At 48.6% G+C, this 22,903-nt stretch overlaps 1 protein-coding gene across 2 annotated transcripts; it reads right to left on the bottom strand.

Annotated features, from left to right (window-relative positions):
* Positions 1-13,142: 13,142 nt before the first annotated feature.
* On the bottom strand, positions 13,143-22,592 carry LOC101939240 (tubulin alpha-3 chain). 2 transcript variants are annotated; one of them, XM_065552415.1, is made up of 5 exons: positions 22,453-22,585; positions 21,346-21,674; positions 18,616-18,859; positions 16,151-16,299; positions 13,143-14,563 (listed from the first exon to the last, which is right to left on the bottom strand). In XM_065552415.1, the coding sequence occupies exons 3-5, from the start codon at positions 18,815-18,817 to the stop codon at positions 13,586-13,588; spliced, it is 1,329 nt and encodes a 442-aa protein (XP_065408487.1). In that variant the 5' UTR covers positions 18,818-18,859; positions 21,346-21,674; positions 22,453-22,585; the 3' UTR covers positions 13,143-13,585. The 2 variants fall into 2 exon arrangements, with proteins under 2 accessions (XP_065408487.1, XP_005311898.3); XM_005311841.5 differs by lacking the exon at positions 21,346-21,674 and having other exon boundaries at positions 22,453-22,592.
* Between the last annotated feature and the right edge of the window lie 311 nt (positions 22,593-22,903).

Raw genomic sequence — 22,903 nt, 5'->3', positions numbered from 1 at the left:
TGTGTGTACACTGCTACCTCCCTCTAGGCCCCCCAGCATCTGTCTCCCATCTAAGCCCCAGAGTGACTCACAAATCAGTGAAAATAGGCATTTGGCCACCTAAAGGATTTGAACAGAGATCTGTCACCTCATGCACTACAATGCTCAGCATCACAACACCTAAGTCCCTTTGTGGATCTGGGCCTATGCGGCAACCTAGGCCGAAAAGAAGCCAGGACTGGATTAGCTTGAATAATGAAGGCCAGAGTCAAGCTGGATTAGCAAAGCAGTAGAGGGGGAGTTGCACTTTACTGAGTGCTAAGGCCCAAACTTGCAAATGTAAGGTGCCTAAAGTTAGCCATCCACAGCTATTGAAGCAGCCAAGGGTGAAAATCTGGCCCTAAACGTGTTAAACCCCAATGTGTGGGCATGAGGAGTGAGAGGGAAATATACTGAAATATATTTCTAAAGTACTACTTTGAGCCAGCATCTTGCTGACTTGACTTCTTAATTTTTTTTAAATCCTGCTTCAGCCCAGTGTTTCTTAACCCCTTATTCAAAGTAAAACACTTTTTGTAACCCTATCTTGTAGTAATGTATCACTGCCAGAACAGTTAATGTATATGATCTTACTTGTGTGTTGCAAGATGTTGATGGAATACTTGTGGAGAGCAAGAGTCTCTTTGATTTACATTGTGACCAAACTTTTATCTCTTCTTTAGCTTTAGCTAAAATATTTCAGTTTAGAAATGGTACTGCATTGCCTCTTGTTCCCATTCTCCTCTGTAGGCCAATGGCTCCAACCAGACTACATTTCCCAGAATGCCCCACTCTTGGAGAGGGGAGTCCTTCCAGAGAAGAGAATGGAGCCCTGCTACAACTCCCAGGAAGCACCAGGGCGGCATTTCCATCCAGAATTAGCTTGGTTTTCACGCCTCTTTTTAAACACATAACTTTCCACAGAGACTCTTCACAAAATCTCCCTTGGCAAACCCAACCTTCCATCAAAACAATGTTGATAGAAAACGTTAAACCAAACCTAGTTGTAACAGATGGTAAGGGGAAAATATCGGGACTGCCACAGGGGGGGGCGTGGTTTTTTTTACACTCACCCGTCCGGGTCTTCGGCGGCATTTCGGCAGAGAGTCCTTCAGTCGTGGACAGTGTTCAGCGGTATTTCGACGGTGGGTTATAAACCTTGCCGACAAAGACAGAAGCACCCGCCGCCGAAGACCAGGAAGCAAAATATCGGGACAAATGGCGTCCGGACCATACTCCGGACAGGACGTGGGACAAACTCCTCAAAATCAGGACAGTCCCGCTTTTATCGGGACCTCTGGTCACCCTAGTTGGAACCCTCATCAAGATTGTCTTCCTCAGCTGTAATGATACCACAACTGAAGCTGTACTTAATGACATGTAACTCCTCACACCATGCTCTAATAAAACCCGGGAGGAAGAAATCTCTGGCTGAAGTGACTGGGGAAATTGTACCAGAAACATATCAGTGGCAACCGTGGCTCTAGATTCAGCCGTTATCTGAACAGGGCAATGGGATGGCGGATATCCCCCTATGGCTGCATTTCCAGATTTCTATAACCACCGATACGATATTGTGCCTCCATAAGTGACATATGCAGCAACGGCTGTGAACGTGAGCCTATTACTTAAATCCCTAGCTATGCTGTGAGTCCCTGCTAAAGTAGTGCACAGAGGGCTGCCAGAGTTCAGGCTGTCTGGAAACTTGCTCTACATTTGTGAGATAATTCATACACTTCAGCTGTTTGGCTGGTCTCAGGCCCACTAGGAAAGGTATGTGCCTCCTTCTCTGTCAGCCCATTCATGAACCTGAAAGAAGAACATATGCTGTGATTGTACTATTCTGTTAAACTCTAAGGTGTCCTAGCATGCATGTGGCTTTTTTGCAAAGAGGCAAAAAGCCCTCAAGTCTTTCTGAATACATACAAAAGTGAAAAGAGCTAATAGTGACCCGCAAAGAACAGGGGAGTTGATGCAAAGAAGGTCTGACAGGCTTTTTCTTGCTTGTTCTAACTTTAGAGATGTCAGGAATAACAAATCCAGTTTTGCTGGAGGACTTGTAAGTCTCTGAGATGTTTGGGCTTTCTCAATTGAAGGAATGGAAACACTGAATCCTTGACAAAGCTTTTCTCCCGGGGTGCTCTCGTTAAATATTTTCTTAACAAAAACAAAGTCTTAAATGGCCTAGTACGGCAGGCGATTCATGCCAAACCAATTTAATTTCCTTCTTTGGCAGGGTAACTGGCACAGGCGCCGGCTTCCTCCAGGTCCCGGGGGTGCTCAAGATCCTGCTCCGCCCCAGGCCCCGCCCCCACCCGACCCCTTCCTCCAAATCCCACCCCTACCCTGCCTCTTCCAAACCCCAATCCTGTCCCACCTCTTCCTGCCCCCTCCCCGAGCTCGCCTTGTCCCCACTCCTCCTCCTCCCCCCCAGCACCACCGGCACGCCACGGAATAGCTGATTGCGACAGATGGGAGTATGGGAATGAGGGGGGGAGCTGGCTGCCAGGGGATGCTAAGCACCCACTCATTTTTTTCCATGGGGGCTCCAGCCGTGGAGTACCCACAGAGTTGGCACCTATGGTAACTGGTCCAGTGACTGGGGTGGAAACAGTAGATGTGATTTATCATGAATTTAGTAAAGCTTTTGATACTGTCTAACATGACACTCTCATAAGCAAGCTAGGGGGAAATAGTCGAGATGAAATTATTATAAAATGGGTGCACAAGTGGTGGAAAGCCCATACTCGAAGAGTAGTTATCCATGGTTCGGTGTCATACTGCAGGGTGCTTTCTTGAGTCTGGTACTAGTCGGTATTTTCATTAACGACTGGGATGATGGAGTGGAGAGTGTGCTTATTATCAAAATTGTGGATGACTCCAAGCTGGGAAGGGGTTGGTCAAACTAAATTGACATCTTTTTTGATGAGATTACAAGTTTGGGTGATATAAAGGTGACAGTGTTGATGTCATATTCTTAGACTTCTATAAGGTATTTGACTTGATACTATATGACATATTGATTAAAAAACTAGAATGATATAAAATTAACGTGGCACATATTAAAAGAATATAAGAAGAGCAATACTGGGTCAGACCAAAGGTCCATCCAGCCCAGTATCCTGTCTTCCGACAGTGGCCAATACCAGGTGCCCCAGAGGGAATGAACAGAACAGGTAATCATCAAGTGAACCATTCCCTGTCGCCCATTCCCAGCTTCTGGCAAACAGAGGCTAGGGACACCATCCCTGCCCATCCTGGCTAATAGCCATTGATGGACCTATCCTCCATGAACTTATCTAGTTCTTTTTTGATCCCTGTTATAGTCTTGGCTAAGGATTAAAAACTGGCTAACTGGTAGGTCTCAACATGTAACTGTAAAAGGAGAATTGTCATTGAGCAGGGATGTTTCCAGTGGGGGCCCTACGCTCTTTAACATTTTTATCAATGATCTGCAAGAAAACCCCAAATCATCACTGATAAAGTTTGAAGATGACACAAAAATTGTATGGGGTGTGGTTAATAATGAAGAGGACCAATCATTGATTCAGAGCAATTTGGATTGATAAACTGAGCAAACAATATGCATTTTAATATGGCTAAGTCTAAAAGTATACCTCTAGGAACACCAAATGCATGAAACACGTACAGGATTCCCTATCCTGGGAAGCAGTGACTCTGAAAAAGATTTGGGGGTCATGGTGGATAATCAGCTGAACACGAGCGCCCACTGTGATGCAATGATCAAAAGAACTAAGGCTGTCCTGGGATGCACAGATAGGGGAATCTCGAGTAGGAGCAGAGAGGTTGTTTTACCTCTGGATTTGACACTGGTGCAATGAATGGCTGCACCACGGTATGTGATGTCTCCCATGGGTGGCGGGTATTGCAGGCTAGGGGAGGCTAAGCCTCCCCAAACAGCCAGGCCTGGTGCCACCCATGCTCTATCCCAAGGGCCCCTCCTGCTTCCCGCTCTTTCCCCGTGGCCCCAGCCGAGGCTGCTCCTCTTCCCCGACGTGGGCGTCAGCTGGGGCTGGGGCGGGCCGGCCTACAGCCCGGGACTCAAGGCAGATGGGGCCAGTGCTCGGGCCACCCAGTGCTCCGGGGCTGGGGGCGCTGGGGCCCCCCATCTGGCGTTCTGGGGCTGAGGGAGGTCTGGCCACCCACTCAGCACTCCAGGGCTGGGGGCACTGGGACTGCTGGGGGCACTCCAGGGCTGCGGGTGCTTGGGCGGGCTGGCCGGGGCGGCCCAGGACTGGGGTGGGGGAGCCAGCAGCCACAGTGGGGGGCTCGGGGCCCACCCTGGGGGTGGGAGCGGAAGGGGCAGGAGAGGGGGAGGAGCCATTCCTTTTCTAATACAGACTGTATCTGAGTTCCTGGACTGCTACATGTATTTCTTAAATGAAATACTGTGGGGTGTAAATGAAATTCCCATCACAGGGCTAGTGAGCAAACAGACCAGTATCTAGAACAGTGGTCACCAACCGGTAGATCACGATCGACTGGTCGATCCCGGAGCCTCTGGCAGTCGATCACGATCTCTGGCCACTAAAAGTCCGGTGGCGCAGTGGGTCTAAGGCGGGTTTCCTACCTGCCCTGGCCCCACGCTGCTCCCAGAAGCGGCTCGTGTGTCTCTGCAGCCCCTCAGGAGAGGCAGGCAGCTCTGTGCGCTGCTGCTGCCCCTGCCCCCAGTACCGACTCCACAGCTCCCGTTGGCCAGGAACTGCAGCCAATGGGAGCTGAGGGACATACTGGTGGACCGGGGAGGGGCAGCAAGTCTTCCACACCCTAACACACTGCCCCAACCCTGAACCCGCTCCTGTACCCCAACCCTCTGCACCAGCCCAGAGCCCCCTCCTGCACCCAAACTCCCTCCCAGAGCTTGCACCCCTCACCCCCTCCTGCACCCCAAGCCCCTGCTCCAGACTCACCCCAGAGCCACCTCCCGCACCCCAAGCCCGGTGAAAGTGAGGGTGGGGAAGAGCGAGCGATGGAGGGAGGGGGGGAATGGAGTGAGCAGGGTGGGGCCTCAGGGAAGGGGAGGGGCCTCAGGTAAGGGGCGAGGTAGATCCTGGGTTGATCTTAAATTCAAGAAGTGATCTTGGGTGTAAAAATGTTGGAGACCCCTGCTCTAAAACCACCTCCCCCAATGAAATCCAGCTGCTAAGGTGGACTTGCACTTCAGAAAGGGCCGCTGGAAACTGGTGACAGCTCCTAAAACAAATATGGATGCAGGAAGAGCGCTTACTGTGCCCATTCCAAAGTTGGGTAGGTGGGGCGTGTTCTCTGGGACGTCCCCACAGCTGGTCTGCAAGTAGAGGACAAGGTAATTAGCCCCACCTGGTCTCCCATTGTGAATAACCAGTGCTAATCTTTGCGAGGGGGGTGGCGGCCATTACTGCCGTGATAAAAACCTTTGATGTGGGGGCCCGGAGGGGGTCCGCAAATCCCAAACTTGTCCAAACCAAACCTGTTTAGAAAACAGGTCCAGTTTTGACACTTCTCTCGACTTGGAGGGAAAAAAAAAAAAGGTTGACGGAGGAAGTTTTAAAATTCTCCAAACATTTCCTGTCCACGCACCCTAAAGGGAAAACTCCATTTGCCCCAGTTTGCAGCGGCTTTCTGTTTTGAAAGGGAGTCTTGTTAGATGGGGAAAAAAGTGTCAATATCGAAGCAAAACTTTCAGAAAAAATTCAAAATGATCAGAACCAATTGTTGTGTTTTGAACTCTTTTCTTTTTCCCTGCTTTTTCAGTTTGTGAAAATTTGGGATTTTTGACCTTTGAATCCAATTCGGGACAGGAACAAACCGCAAACTTAAAAACATTGATGGGAAGGGAAAACCATCTCTTGCCCAACTCCATTGTCCCTAAGGTCACCGAGTGGCAGGATGGTCTAAGGCAGAGGTGGCCACACTGCGGCTCACACACCGCAGACAGCTCTTTTACAATTAAAGTGCAGCTCACAAAGCCCCCAGACCCCCATTCTCCACCTACAAGACTTGGGGAGGGGGAGTTCCGGGCTTCTGCCCAGTGGGGTGGAGGAGTTTCAGGGCTTCAGCCCCACTGGGTACGTCTGCTGGAGCTCAGGGCTTAAGCAGGAGGTGGGCTGAAGCCCTAAGTCCCAGCAGACACGCCCCACGGGGCTGGATACCCAAGTCCCAGCAGGCACCTCCCATAGGGCTGGAGACCCAAGACTCCCCTTCCCACAGGGCTGAAGCCACAAGCTCCGGCAGGTATGATCTTGGCTCTCGAACTTCTGAACATTGTTGTATGCGGCTCAGAAGGTCAGTAAGTTTGGCCACCCCTGGTGAAAGGGGATGTCTTCACAACAGTGTTAGCCAACGCTCTTACCTGGATTTTAACCCAAAGCCTCAACCATCCACACTTACAAGCCTTTTGTCTGAGTTTATATGTGATTTCAACCTAGACTTGCTTACCCAGGGGGTATAGGCTAGAGCCTGGATTTCACCTTCATTAGGGTTCTAACCCGTCTACTTTGCTGTATGGACACAAGCTGAAACCCAGGCTTCAGAATTTGGATTCTCCTAGTCCTCCAATGCCCTCCCATAATTCCCCAGGCGTGTATTTTCCTTTTCCTACTCAGTTCCTCCGCAACGGAAGTTACCTACCAGTTTATACAGACCTAGTTGTGTTGAAACCCCACCTGCCACATGGCCTGCTCCATTTCTGCCCACCCAGTTCATTTGAACAGAGGTGCCGTCGGGGAGATCCTCCTCCCGGCATGCTGCTGATGAAATCATCCCCTGTATGCTAATATCTCCAAGGCCGGCAGAGGAGGGGTTTAAGTGGAAGGCAATTCAGTGCTGCAGAGCATACAAAACCCTGAAGACCGTATACCACAAGGCAAAAACACCAATGATACGTCTGGAAACTCACTGTCTACCTGCCCCTACTACAAGGACTTTGACATGGGGTTCAGCCCCAGTCACGGAGCCAAGCATCATGCTGGATAGGGCTTCTGAAACAGAACGGACTTATTTTTGGAATGGGGCCAAAGGGATGGCGGAGCCAGAAGAGACCCCGGAGGAGCTGAAACAGACCCAGGACTTGGCACAGACGGATGGTCTTCTACAAGAGGCCTGGAAAAGTTGTTCCCACCATTGCTACCAATGGCTGAAATAATAAATCCCCTGGTCTGTGGACCCCAAAACTCCACCCAAAACCACATTTTTTTTTTGCTATTATGGTAAATATTTCCATATTTATTGTATTTAGCCTTGGTGAGCCGGTGACCTGAGAGGCAGCTGCTTCTGGGCAGCCCACCGGGGATTGATGGAATAAAGGCGAGAGAACAATATCAACCTGTGGCCTTGCTGTGATGCAGGACGTTAAAGTGGGAAAACCCCTTTTCTTTCTCTGGGGGAAAAATACTCCGCCTTTTCCTTGCCTTGGCAGGGCTTTCTACCTCTGGGGGAGTGAGGCACTCACTCAGGCCCCTCGGGGGAAGAACCCGAAACTGGTTGGGGAAAAGGAAAAGGCTCAGGGATGACCTGCTGCAGGAGATGAAGAAGGATTTGGGCTGCAGGTTGGACCAGCCCCTAGTAGGACTGACGGAACAGGACAGGGCGCAGGAGGAGACCCTGACAGCGGAGTACTTGGAGCACAGCAGGGTGATAAGGCGCAGGGCTGACAGCAGCAGAGGGAGCGATTTGAGTGGCTTATCCTGATGGCCAGCAGGCTGTAGACTCTGACGTCGGCCCGCTGCAGCCATGGTTTATGGACTCTACGCTACCATGTCCAGCAGCCACTGGACAATTCTGGGGTGGGAGGATGCGTAATGACCCGATCAATGCCCTTCTGGACTGGAAGTGTGCATGAGCATCTGCTCCCTGTTCACTCCACCGCCATGCAAGCAGAGGGAGAACTGGTGCCCTGCTGATGTCCAAGGCCATAACCAGCGATATTGCACGGATTCCCACAGCGGGTGGGTTTCTTTGATGAACATGTGCACTCCAGCTGGGCTGCCTGGGTTTGCTTTTAATAAAGCTTATGGTGGCACCATCCATCGGTGGGTGAGCACTTGGGAAACCAAAAAAGAGGCAGGTAATTGAAACCAAAGCTGTTCATAAGGTTTCGTAAGAAGAATAGATACATTGATCTGTGTTGTACGGGCAAATCGTGTTACTCCATGAGAAGCAAGGAGGTGGGCCCACAGGGCATCCTTGTCTCTCTATCGCCTGGGGGAAGAGCACTGCTTGGGATGGGGACAGCCGGCTTCAATTCCCTGTTCCACCTGATGAAACCTCTGTGCTGCATTCTTCATCCTAGGCCAGTGGCTTAATGACCAGATACACTCCCACCCCATTCCCCACAGACACGGGAAATTACGTTCTTAAGGCCTTGAAGTTAAGGCAGGTTCCCAGGAGCTGCCCTGGTTTGGACAGGGGGTAACAGACACTTATCGCCCAGGATGGTCATTGTGTGCACCTCACAAGGGAGGCCTATTTGCATACATAGCCCATTGCTGATTAAGAGATGGCAAAATCTACCAGAAAGGCCTATACAGGAAAAAACAACCACAGTCAGAGGTGGAGTCCTGTCCTGCATATGAATAAGGACAGTGGATTGTTTGCATATATAATCTATGGGTGCAAACAGACCCTCCCCCCCGCCCCCCAGGATCTTTCCCCGAGGAGGCAAGTGACAGTGTGCTTGTCTCAAGGGAAGATCACTGCCTCGCCTGGCTGTGAAACGCTGGAGGGACTTAGGGCGAGCGTTGCTTTATGGGACATGAATGTATTTCGTTCAGCACGTCTAGGTTCTAGAATGTGTGTGCTGATTTTATTTGGTACGTAATCGTCTGTTTCCAGGCCTTCTACTTGCGACCGCTTGAAGTGCTGTTCTGTGTTAAATAAACGTTGACCTGTTTTCGCTAGCACCAGGTCTCCATGCTGGGTGTGAAGCGGAGCAGTGAGCGGAGGTGGAACTGGTGAGCTGGGGTGTGCTGCTCCTTCAGAAGCAGCGACTCTGAATCCTGCGAGTGTCCAGTGGACCAGGGGATGGACTCTGCCAATCACTAACCTGTAGATAGAGAGTGGGGCCTGCCTAGGCCTGGAGGGGTGGGCTTGTGTTGCCCGTGGCCAGTGGAGCCAAGGAGCTGACCTATGCCAGGCACAGCCAAGGGTTCCTCACCCTACGGGCTGGTGGTAGCAAAGTGCCTCTCAGCCTCAGAACCCCTGGGAAGCACCACAGTGCCTCAGGTTCAAAAGGTTTTCTTTTCATTCCAAAGCCCAACAAAAACAACTTCCAAAACCTCAAAAGTTGCCACACAACATCATCATCGTCCTCCGGTCAGTTCTGGTTGCAAGGATAACCTTCCAAATGCAAAGTACGAGTAAATGGATGCAGTACTGTCTTCCTGAGTCTGCAGCCAGCCTGAAACAATGGCCCAGGCCCACAAGAACTCCTCCCTCCCTTCCTCATTCATCTGCGTGGATGTTAACGCTGTCAGCATGAACTATTTCATTGCTCATCATTTCAGTAGCTAGCACAGGGGAAGTGAGGAAGAAGTCAAGGGCACAAGGGTGGGCGGGAGGAAGTGTAAGTTGTTTCCTTATTTTATGGGGTAGATAAGCACCTGATACCATTTTTCTATTACTGTCTCAATTTTCAATCACTTTTAAAATATAGCCTCTAGCAGTTAGTTTATCTTAGGACTTCTTTTGGGGGCGGGGGGGTATTTTTAGCTATTTTTGAGTTTTATACAGATGCCCAAAAAGCAGTGTTTTTTCAGGGCTTTTTCTTTTTAAATACTAGAATGAGTAACATCTTTGTAACATTCCCCAGACCACATTAGCATAGTACTGTTTCAAATAGCACTACCTTAAAGCACACTAGGGAGCCTTTAATGCACACCAGCTGGGTCTACCTTGCCCAACTAACGAGCAGCACGTTAACATGTTTTAGAAATCGACCCCTGGCTCTATGCAGACAAGCCCTGAGCTACAAGTAATTGTTTCTGGTATTTATTAAACACCTATGTTTTTATGTGTTCTTGTTTTGTATTGGGGGTGTTTTATCATTGGTTAAAATGTAAAATCAGAATTCCTACTTTTTAGCTAACTCCACAGGGAGCTGGACTAGGAAACATTTATAAAAGCAGGTTTTCCTAAGTCTTCCCTTACCTATTGTTACCCCTTTGGGGCCAAATGGCTAGCCAAAAATTCAGGTTGCTCCAATTAGGAAGAAAAATTGCTGGAGTGAGGTACCTTTAATGCAATCCTGTTTCTTTACAAGAAACGTAGGAAGTCTTGTTTCCCTGAACACAGGAGGAGGTTTCTTTGCTTACAGCCTCAAGCCTATTTCAGGCAGGACCTCACCATGCTTGTCCTGTGCATTTGGCTTCTGTTTCTGCTTATCTGCTTCCCCCCTCCCCCCTCTTTATTGAATCAAATACCCAGCAAAGCCCCTATCTCTATCATTCAAGTTCCCAAGTGCCCTTGAGTTTGCTTTGTTTGGGGCAGTGACATGGGCCTGTGCTTTAATTGGGAAACTGCTGTTTCATAAAGGAACTTAAATGTTTCTACCCATCAGCGAAGAGTAGAATTTCACCCACCTGCTTCAGCCAGATTTAACCTAACCTACAACCCTATTCTGTAGTAATTACCTTCAAGTTGGAGTGTCTTTACAAGTTTTTTTTTTTTTTTTAAACTTTCAGCCTCCATTACTTAAAATTTCTAATACATAGCAGGCCCCACGCCCATGCTCTGGGCCTACAGGTCTTTCCTGAGCTGTCCCTTTTATTTTATAGGCTGGAAAAGGCTCCCAACCTGACCTCCTCTCAGAGAAGTACAACACTGGAATTTGAGTATGTGATTCACACCATCTATGTCTAATACCCCAGAGGGGACATACTAGCAGCTACAGGATACCGGAGGAGTTGATCCAGTAACATCCAGTCTAGTCCATAGCAGATGCTCTTTCTCCCTTTCTCTCATCCATCAAGGCATTTCGTTACCATCCTTTTTCAGAACGGAAAGGATCCCAGCTCAGTGACATTGTAAGTGCTTGGCCCCCAGCCTCTTACACGGGCAGGTGCTATTAGCAGAGTCATGGGACCAGCTAGTGGACATAATTGAAACCTCAAAATCCTGATTTAGCAACCCTGCCAGCTGTCCTCGCGGCTTTCCCCATGTTCTCTTCACCACACATGCCCTTAAGGGCTGGTTTGTTCCTTTCTCAAGCTAAATATATTAATTCCACAGTCCCGGCTGAAGCCTCTTTTGGTTATGCACCGAGAGCAGCAATAAGACAGCTCAGTAATGAGCAACAGCTGCCCTTAGAAGTCCTCGCCTGTAGCAAGCTGGTTCTATTACCGTGGTCACTGATCTATGTCTGTCTACTGTGCTCTCCACAAGGATTAAAAAAAGCTTTCCAGACATTTGAAGTCCTTTGCTCTTAGATCAAAGCTTATCATGCCCATTTGCCTTTCTAGAGAGAATCTTGTGGAGTGTTTCACTCGCGTGTGGAGGATGACAAGGAGCAATGGAATCATTACTAATGGCATTTTGGGCTGTATAAGTAGGGGTATTGCCAGCAGATCGAGGGAAGGTGATCGTTCCCCTCTATTCGGCACTGGTGAGGCCTCATCTGGAGTACTGTGCCCAGTTTTGGGCCCCACACTACAAGGAGGATGGGGAAAAATTGGAAAGAGTCCCGTGGACAGCAACAAAAATGATTAGGGGGCTGGGGCACATGACTTATGAGGAGAGGCGGAGGGAACTGGGATTGTTTAGTCTGCAGAAGAGAAGAATGAGGGGGGATTTGATAGCAGCTTTCAACTACCTGAAAGGGGGTTCCAAAGAGGATAGATTAGACGGTTCTCAGTGGTGGCAGATGACAGAGCAAGGAATAATGGTCTCAAGTTGCAGTGGGGGAGGTTTAGGTTGGATATTAGGAAACACTTTCACTAGGAGGGTGGTGAAGCACTGGAATGGGTTCCCTAGGGAGGTGGTGGAATCTCCTTCCTTAGAGATTTTTAAAGCCCGGCTTGACAAAGCCCTGGCTGGGATGATTTAGTTGGGGATCGGTCCTGCTTTGAGCAGGGGGTTGGACTAGATGACCTCCTGAGGTCCCTTCCAACCCTGATATTCTATGATTTGAGGACTAGTATTTCAAAGGCCAGTGTATTGCTCTGGCACCCCAGCATTCAATACAATAATTTGGCTACTTCCTGGCCTTAAAGTCTATGACGGACCATGATCATCCTTTGCAACATGTAGGAGGTCAGGCTGAGCCACTGAACCTCACCCATCCCTATAATAGGCCCCTAACCTCTGGCTGAGTTACTGAAGTCCTTGAATCAGGTTTTAAAGACTTCAAGTTGCAGAGAAGCCACCATTTCCTCTAGTTCAAACCAGCAAGGGGCCCATGTCCCCATACGGCAAAGGCAGGCACCTTGCCAATCTGAGCTGGGGGGAAAAAAATTCCTTCCCAACCCAAAAATGTGGCAATCAGTTAGAACCTGAGCATGTGGGTGAGGCTCACCCACCAGACAGCTGGGAAAGAGTTTTCTGTAGTAAATGGCCTTATTAGGCTACTTCTTCCATGGCCTCAACCATAGGTGACAACTCCATTAATGTTCCAGGGCTGGAGCACCCATTGGGGGGGGGGGGGAAGGAATTAGCAGATGCTTAGCACCAACCAGCAGCCAAGTTTCCCCCTCCTCCCCGCAGCACCTCCCGCACATCACTGGCCTGGCTGAGCGACACCTTACCACAGCGTGCAGGAGGTACTGGGAGGGGGGTGTGCTTGAGGGAAGGGGCAAGCACTCCCCGCGTAGAGAGGAAGTTGGCACCTACGGCCTCAACTCTTGCTAAGACGCTCACCCTTCTGTCCAATAAATTGCAGACTAGGAATTTCAGTGCCGGATCAGCTTTCAGAGAAGAGGGCAGCCTCCCGCTGGGGACAGTTTGCAGGGGAAATAATCTCTGCAGCATATAGCGAATGAGGGATGAGCAGATTGTAGGTGTAGGAGTGGGGAGTCTAGGTAGCTAAGCCTCATTACAAAGCTAGTCCTGAAACATGGGTTTGGTATTTGCTTGTGGATTAGTGCGAAGTCACACATTTAAGACAACCTTAGGAAGTTGATACAGCAGAGAAGTTAAAGCCAAATAATTTTTATTGAAATATACAAGACTTACATAGTCTAATGTCAACACACACGGTTTTGAATAAAAGGTGCTTTAGCAGTAAAAGAGGCAGAGGAATCTTCATGTTTCGTGCAGGAGAGTGTTGCAAGCTTTAGGTCCTTTGGTTCATACATTAGTATCCTTTGCGCCTAAAAAAAATATCTGCACCAAGCATTAAGCTGGTGCCTTATCAGATTTCATTTCAGAGACCTAGCAATGAAGCTTGATAGTTTCAGCAAGTATGCGCTCATGCTACAGAGAGTTGGCCACATTCAATTATGCAAGCATAAGAGGGCATAAAGTATCTCAATTGGTAACCTTGATATTAAGGGAGAATCCTGTGAGAGATGCTGCCTGAGCACTGTCACAACTTTAGCCTGATTAACTAGAGTTGGTACTGAATTTGAGGTTTGAGTTAGTACTCATCTTCATCTGCCTCATCCCCATCGGCAGAGTCCCTGCCAACTTCCTCATAGTCCTTCTCTAGAGCAGCCATGTCCTCCCTGGCTTCAGAGAACTCCCCCTCCTCCATCCCCTCCCCCACATACCAATGCACAAAGGCCCGTTTCGCGTACATCAGGTCAAACTTGTGATCCAGACGGGCCCAGGCTTCTGCAATAGCCGTGGTGTTGCTCAGCATGCAGACGGCCCGCTGCACTTTAGCCAGGTCTCCCCCCGGCACCACAGTGGGGGGCTGGTAATTGATGCCCACCTTAAACCCAGTTGGGCACCAGTCCACAAACTGGATGGACCTCCTGGTTTTGATGGCGGCTATAGCTGCATTCACATCCTTGGGCACCACATCCCCCCGGTACAGCAGGCAGCAAGCCATGTATTTGCCTCGGCGAGGGTCACATTTCACCATCTGGTTGGAGAACTCAAAGCAAGAATTGGTGATTTCAGGCACCGAGAGCTGCTCGTGGTAGGCTTTCTCTGCCGAAATTATGGGCGCATAGGTAGTGAGGGGGAAATGTATGCGGGGATAGGGCACCAGATTAGTTTGGAATTCTATCAGATCAACATTTAATGCACCATTAAATCTCAGAGAAGCAGTGACAGACGACACTATCTGTCCTATCAGCCTGTTCAAGTTGGTGTAAGTGGGACGCTCAATATCAAGGTTCCGGTTGCAGATGTCATAAATGGCCTCGTTGTCCACCATGAAAGAACAGTCCGAGTGCTCCAGCGTGGTGTGGGTGGTCAGGATGGAATTGTAGGGTTCCACCACCGCAGTGGAGACCTGTGGGGCAGGGTACACCGAGAACTCCAGCTTGGACTTCTTGCTGTACTCTACTGACAGGCGCTCCATCAAGAGGGACGTGAATCCAGAGCCTGTGCCTCCTCCGAAGCTGTGGAAGACCAGGAACCCTTGAAGGCCACTGCACTGGTCAGCCTGCAAGAAAAATAATTGTTAATTTCCTCGACTCAATGATTTTATACTATTTAATCCAGGGTCAGCTCCAGGCACCAGCGCAGCAAGCAGGTGCCTGGGGTGGCCAACAAAGAGGGGCAGCAAGTCTGGCTTTTTGGTGGCAGGTCCCTCAGTCCCTCTTGGAGGGAAGGACCTGCCGCCGAAGAATGAAGTGGTGTGGTGGAGCTGCCGCTGAGGTGCTGCCGATTGCAGCTTCCCTCCCCTCTCCCCGGCTGCTTGGGAAAATCTCATTGCTGATTAACAGCTGACAGCAGGATTGGTCAAGAGTTCTGATAGTGAGTTTCTGTGCAAGAATAAAGTTCCAATAATTCTCCTTTTCCTAGAATCATAAAAGTGTAGAACGGGAAGGGACCTCAATGGGTCACCTAGTCCAATCCCCGGCCTGCAAGGCAGGACTTAGTAATACTAACTAACAGTTTAAGAGGAATGTTAGTCAGCTTTAATTTGGGCCTTTAAGTTACCCCTTGGATGTTTCCATAGGAGATCATTAATTAGTTTGGGTGTTAAGGGATGGCACAATGACAGAATACTTGGAGCTATTAGAGATACTATTGCACGGACATCTAAACCCTTCAGGCAATGTATCACACTCCAACAGAGCACTTGTGCCAAGTGGAAGTTATTGGCTAGTTCTAGGACAACTACCAGACAGAGAATTAACAGTTGGGGATTGGTCCTGCTTTGAGCAGGGGCTGGACTAGATGACCTCCTGAGGCCCCTTCCACCCCTGATATTCTAGGATTCTATGACCTCAGTGTTTCATGATCACTGAAATGCAAGTTGCTTTTTGACAGCTTGGAGTCTCAAGTCATTTATGATCTGGACACTGGTCTATTTGGAACTGGATGGAGAACCACTAGCTGATTTTATATAGGCCACCCCAGCGATTCAAGGGTTACAAGACTATACCAGGGTTCAAAAAGGAACTAGATAAATTCATGGAGAATAGGTCCAATCAATGGCTATTAGCCAAGATGGGCAGGGATGCAAAACTATGCTCTGAAGTGACAGGGGATGGATCACTTGAGGATTGCCTGTTCTGTTCATACCCTCTGAAGCACCTGGCATTGGCAACTGTCAGAAGACAGGATACTGGGCTAGATGGACCATTGGTCTGACCCAATATGGCCATTCCTACGTTCTTATGTACTTTTGTAATCTAATCTACTCATCAAGGCTGGGATTAGACTGCAAGGCCCTGAGCTATTTAGGTCCCACATGATAGAGGGGTCATACCTCTGTACTTAGACTATTACAAGACCCCCAAATCTCATTATGAAGCCATCTCCAAGAGAAGTAACAGCTCCTGAGCTAAGACTTTAAAGGGTTCTTTTGAAGCAATGAATTTATTTGTACTTGGCTTGCAGTGCCCATCACAAACATTGGGTTAGGACGTCGGAATGCCCTGTTAGCCTCTTGTTACAATCCCCTTTTTAAGTGGGTACTGCCCTTCTCATAACCCCACTTCTCCCAACCCCTCCAGACCCAAAGATTAATTAGGGAGGTGCTTTAAGACACTGTTTTAGAAGAAAGTATTTGTCTACTTGCCATTTTACGGACTCTACCCAATACTGTATCAATGATTTCCTTCCCAATGGTGTAGTGGCCCCGGGCGTAGTTGTTGGCGGCATCCTCTTTGCCACTAATGAGCTGCTCAGGATGGAAGAGTGCACGGTAGTTCCCAATTCTGATCTCATCTGCAGGAAATTGGATTATTGGTTAAACAGCAGACAGTTAACAGACTGGGGATGTTAGAAGTGCGTGACTGAATACCATTGCTAGCAAAGCCCTTAAGAGTCTGTGAGGGACAAGCTTCAAGAAGATCCAGCATGAAGTGGAAACATCAGTGTACTGAAGATACTGTATGACTTTTCAGAGGAGGGGCCTGGGATTGGGGAGCTAGGACTGAAGAAGAGTGCTATCTAGATCAACACCCACAAGTTTGCCCAGGTAATGCACATCAGAACATGACTTCAAGGTGGAAGTCAAAGTCCTGTTCTGATTAGGGTTACAGTGCATTTTAGGAGGCTGCCTGGGTCTTCCCCCCCCCCCCCCCCATGTTCTGTCTGTGGGATTATAGCTGCCATATGAAACTTGTGTATTTGTCTTGTTTACTTGCACCAGTGAATTTCTAGTAGCATTTTCTCTAGGGGTGGCATTATATGCTGTAGATTCATAGATTAAGGCCAGAAGGAACCATTGTGATCATCTAGTCTTACTTACTGTATAACAGACCATAGGACTTCCCCAAAATAATTCCTAGAGCAGATCTTCTAGAGAAACATCCAGTTCCCTGATTGTTAAAAATTCAGCATGTTACACAGACTAATCTGCTTCTTCCCCCTGCCTTAGGAGATTTGTTCTTTATTTAGTTATTTCCCCCTTAATCTACAGGGAGTCACCCAGACCCGAAGACAAGATTTCTGGCAACAAATCTCTGAAATCCTCAGGAATCAAAGGCAGCAGTGAAGAGGTCTCCTGGGTTAACCACCACAAACACTTTACAGTGAACATTTATGAAGAAGTTTCCAACATAAAAGACTGTGGTGATCTACTCAGAGAAATACTCTTCACTACTTCAGATTGTTGAAAAGTGTGATGCTGGTTTTCCCACAGGAACCAGGTAAACTGGTTTACACAGACTTCATGGGGATGCTTTAGTACAGGGGTCAGCAGCCTTTCAGAAGTCGTGTGCCAAGTCTTCATTTATTCACTCCAATTTAAGGTTTTGCGTGCCGGTCATACGTTTTCACATTTTTAGAAGGTCTCTTTCTATAAGTCTAGATTATATAACTAAACTATTGTATGTAAAGTAAACAAGGTTTTCAAAATGTTTAAGAAGCATCATTTAAAATTAAATTAAGATGCTGATCTTATGCCACCAGCCTGCTCAGCCCACTGCCAGCCTGGGGTTCTGTTCACCTAGGCCTGCAGCGGGCTGAGCAGGGCCTGCGGCTGGGACCCCAGACCTGGGGGGGGGGGTTCAGGGGTCAGGGCAGAGGGCTGGGTGTGTATTGGGTAGGGTGTTCAGGGGGGAAGGCTGAGTGTGTGGGGGGGTGCAGGGCAGAAGGATGGGGGTGCTCCCAGCCCCCTGCCATGAGCTGCTCATGGCAGGGGGCTGGAAGAGATATGCCTTGTTCCACCCCCTTCCCCCAGGCTCCGTCCCTACCTCTCTCTGCATCCTCTATGGAGCTGCGTGCACGCTGCTGCTCTTCCCCCTCCCCCTCGCTAGGGCCATCAGCTGATTGGCGCAGGGGAGGAGGAGGGGCAGGAAAGCACCACACTGGGGGAAGAAGTGGGGGACAAGGGGGAAGCTTGGCTGCTGCAGAACCAAGCTTCTGCCTCCTGCCCCCGCAGGGGAGAGCTGGGGGGGCTGAGGGCCGGGACCGCGGCAGGGAGCTGCATGCCACTCAAAAAAAAAAAAATCAGCTCGCTGACCCCTGCTTTAGTAGCTGGTATCAAACAAGCTTGCTGGGCCGGATCCTCAGTGGGTGTAAGGCAGCAACAGGGGGGAGGGATAGCTCAGTGGTTTAAGCACTGGCCTGCTAAACCCAGGGTTGTGAGTTCAATCCTTGAGGGGGCCATTTAGGGAACTGGGGCAAAAATCTGTCTGGGGATTGGTGCTGCTTTGAGCAGGGGGTTGGACTAGATGATCTCCTGAGGTCCCTTCCAACCTTGATAGTCTATAGTGCCACTGAAGTTAATGGAGCTAGGCCAGTTTCACTAGCTGAGCTTCTAGCCCTCATAAGAAAGCAAAGTCCAAAGTTAAATGCTACACATACCCTAGTGTAGTAGGAGTAACCTGTTTGCCATGTAGAGTCCTGTTTGGAATTAGTGACACGTAAAATACAACACTTCATGATTGGACAGTGTTACCAGAGTTAAACCCATGGACGTGGCAAGTTAGATGATGCAATCAGGGACATTAGCCATTAGACCCTCCCACCAAGAGACCGGAAAGGAAGCTAAAGAACGTTCTGCTGCATATTTAGGGGCCTGTCCCATTATCTTACCAATGACCGTGGGTTCCAGGTCAATGAACACAGCCCTGGGCACGTGCTTTCCTGATGCAGTCTCACAGAAGAAGGTCTCAAAAGAAGAATCCACTTGTTCAGTCTCTGGCTCTATCGGTTTAGCTGCCTTGTTGCTGGGAATGGTCCCATCTGGCTGGATTCCATGTTCCAGACAATACAGCTCCCAACAGGCATTGCCCATCTGGACCCCAGCCTGGCCAATATGGATAGAAAGACACTCCCTCTGGAATTAGGGACAAGTCCAGTTACTGCTTCAGATTATGGAGATATCACACATTGTGGCTACTAGATGTTTGCCTTGGCAGTTGTATTTTGCTCTTTCAAGCTATTTCCTACATGCAGACATTTAGCCCAACAGCAGGTCTTGGTCTACACTTAGATTTCTGGGACAGAACCTCTAGTTTTCAGGTAATACACAAAGAAATTAGACCATCTATAACCGAGTCCTGTATGTGACAGTACCCTTGATTCAAGGTTTTCCAGCCTGGGGGCAGGTGGGAAGACACAGGGAGCAAAGAATAAGAGCTGTGGACCGATCCAACCCAGCACGGCAAATGGGCACCTGCAGTTTTGATTTATGCAGTAGGTGACTCCTTGTAAACCACTGGCCTTCTATCCCCCCCCCCCCCCCCTTGCACAGTCTCCACTGGAGCATACACGTACTGCAAGCTCAGCTTTCTGGCCCAAGTGTGTCTCAGCTCCAGCAGGTTCTCAGCTCCTCACATAAGGCTCTGCATCCAGAAGCCACTCGTAGACTAAATAATTCACCCTCCCTCCAGAGCTCCAAGCAGCATGTAGCTGGTGAGAGGGAACTGAGAAGCCACATGAGTATTTAAAAAAGTAGAAAGCAAGAGATAAGACAGGCTGAAAGAACCAGGGAGAGAAGATGGACCAAAAAATTAACAACTGTAACCTATAGGGTTGCCAAGTGTCTGGTTTTAGACTGGAACGCCCAGGCAAAAAGGGACCCTGGTGGCTCTGCTCAGCACTCCTGACCAGGCCATTAGAAGTCCGGTTGGCAGCACAGCAAGGCTAAGGCAGGCCTGCCATGACTCCCGGAAGCAGCAGCATGACCCTCCTCCGGCTTCTAGGCATAGGGGCACTTACCGCAAGCAGCGGTATGTCCTCCCTCCGGCGCCTACACATAGGCGCGACCAGGCGGCTCTGCGCACTGTCCCGTCTGCAGGAGCTGCCCCCACTTGCTGCAATTCCTGGCCAATGGGAGCTGCAGAGCTGGCATGTAGGGTGGGGGCAGCATGCAGAGCCGCCTGGTTGCGCCTATGTGTAGGAGCTGGAGGGAGGACATGCCACTGCTTTTGGGAGCTGCTTGAGGCAAGTGCCACCTAGAGCCAGCACCCTGACTGCCTCCTGCGCCCCAACCCCCTGCCCTCCAAATAGGGTGACCAGACAGCAAGTGTGAAAAAAATCAGGACTGTCCCAATAAAATAGGGACATCTGGTCACCCTACCTCCAAACCCCTCAGTGCCACCCAGAGCACCCTGCTGCACCCCAAACCCCCAGCCCTATCCCTGAGCCCACAGCTGGAGCCCTCTCCCTGAGCACCAAACCCCTGTCCCCACCCTGATTCCCCTCCTGTGCTCTAAACCCCTCATTTCTGGCCCCACCTCCAGAACCTGCACCCCCAGCCCAGAGCCCATACCCCCTCCCACACCCCAACCCGGTGAAAATGAGCAAGTGAGTGAGGGTGGGGAGAGCAAGTGACAGAGGGATGGGGGGATGGAGTGAGTGGGGGTGGGGCCTTGGAGAAGGGACCAGGGGTGTTCGGTTTTGTGCCAGTAGAAAGTTGGCAACCCTAGTAACCTAGCCCAGTGCAAGGGAACATAGTGGCTGTCCATCTACTGGGCCTCCACAAGGACATCTGCACTAGGAAGATTTTGGCAGCCCTGGCTTTAAAGGGTTAATCTGAAAGATGTTTGGCTTCTAGCAACAGTGTCATGGCCTTAGGGCTTGAGCAGCCAATAAGATTGTCCTGATTTCATGTTTGGTTTGTGTCTTACTGAAGAGCCTTGATTGTTATACACATTTCCCTCTATAAGCATTACTTCAGTTTCCACGGATCTAGAGACAGATGCAATGGAGGGGCAAGGGACTATTTAATATAAATAAAACAGAGCTTCAGCAACTGGAATAGCTATACCAATAATCTAGAATTAAAGGTACTTCTTTAAATGCATATTAAGTACTCAAGCAGTTATAGTCAGCGAGATGCCATGAGGCTACATAGCTTTGAGATCTCAGGAGCTAACTCGGACTCAGCACCCCAGATGAGGGATGAAGGACTACAAATTTGCCAAGTCACATAATGTGAAATCCAGATGCCAACTGGCTGGATTGCTCTCATGGGATTAGAAGATCTCCCACTAACTTCTCATCATATATTTGCCAGAGACAGAATTTTAGTCCAGGCTTGATTTCTCGTCACCCCTAAACTGTGGGGGAAGCTCAAACCCAAGGCCTTATGGTGGGTCCCATCTCTAGTGGGCTTGGCCACTCCTGATTCTATCTGGCTGATATTTGAAGTTCTCCATCTCACAGGGCTGGTATTTGTACTATTTGGGAAACGTGTTACTCAGCTCACCCATCCCCACCATTTAGATAGTTGCAATAGTTCTTAGCAAAATGTGGCTAAGGTCACCACCATTGCCATTTTTTCCAGCTATAGCAGAGACAGCTGTTTGGATCACTGACCTATTCTAGTCCACAAGAGACAGCACCTGCTCCCAACATAGCATGGTTAGTGGGATTTTTAAAATGAGTGCGTGGCAAATGGAAAAACCCTTGTGGAACAGCAGGAAATGCTGGCTGAAATAACAGTTTGCTTGGGGGTGCAGTTAAGAGGTACCAGATCAACTGTATTTGCATCCTGCACCAAGATAAACTGTATTTTACAGCATCAGGCTACAAACAGATGAAACATTGTTGCCCAGATGATTTTTGCATTTAAATTGTCATGAAAGTGTTAAATTTTTATAACAGGCAAGTCCCTAGAACAGCACTTTGAAGTCTGACTTTACTGTCTGCAAAAAAAAAAAAAAAAAGTTATTTTGAAAACTCCTTTCCTTCACATTTTACAAGATTATAACATCACATTCGACAGTCAGCATTCCACAGACTTTTTTTAGAAAAATATACTTAGAATAATACAAGTCACCTTATTGTAAACTTTCTGGGTAGTTATGTAGATTGCATGCATTTGTAAAGCTTGTATATTAAAGCATTTGAGTGTCAAAGTGTAGGCTTTTTAGAGTCAAGATTACATTAGAAATGCTAAGGGACAGTTGTAACTTTACTCATTTAACAGACAAACCCTTGGGATTACAGTAGACAAAGGGAACATGGCAGCTCATAAGGAAAAAATTATCCTCTGCAAAATCCATTAGTTTCATACATGGTTACTGTTGCTGAAGTGTTAATTTCAAGGGGAAAGACCACAAATATACTGTACTTTAAAAACTTTAGCCTGCCAGAAAACATTTGTGCCTCTATATAGACCAGTGGCAGATATAAAGAAAACCTCAACTCCTATGAAAAGTTAAACACTTAACAACTCTACAGGCACCAGCTGAAATCTTCGAGAGAAAAACCAGAGTGAGGGGGCCACTTAGAGTAATCCAAGGACTAGCTTTTACCTTATAAGGAGCAAACTGTTGGTTCAATAAACTACAAAGCAAGCAATAATTAAATGAGATAGCTACTTTGAATTAACATCCACAGAGGAAGGACTAGGTGTATAGATCAGTAGCATTTAAGAACCATGTACATTAGCACTAATACAAATAATAATGCATGCCTTACCATGATGGCTTTGTACGCTTCCTAAGATTTAAGCAACCCAGCTGCCTCCGCCTCTCTTCCTGGAACTTTATATCCCAGTAAGAACTGACTCCACCTGAATGTAAAGAAGCACTCTGCTCATTTAAAGGGGCAGAGACCCCCTTTTGGGGCTGGCCTGAAACACAATCCCTTAGGGGCCGGGTTCTGTGCTGACTTGTGCTTGGAGCAATCCCATTGATTTGAATAGGGTTGGGGGGGGGAGGTCGTTTGGCCCCAAGTGTTTTCCAAAGGGGGATTTGAATGAAAAGTAATTAAATAAATAAATAAAACATGAGGGTTTTATTCTAGCTGAAGGGAAGCTTGAGGCTGTGTCGTAAGGATAAACTAAGCACTCCCAAGCCACAGGCTGGCACACGAGCGTGCCCGGTTCTTATTATTTAACAGTTATCCACATCCTGATTAGTAACAAAGC

This window comes from Chrysemys picta, chromosome 1 (assembly GCF_011386835.1).
Source record: "Chrysemys picta bellii isolate R12L10 chromosome 1, ASM1138683v2, whole genome shotgun sequence".
In the NCBI taxonomy this organism is placed as follows: Eukaryota; Metazoa; Chordata; order Testudines; family Emydidae; genus Chrysemys; species Chrysemys picta.
This window is presented reverse-complemented; position numbering and strand designations above follow the sequence as displayed.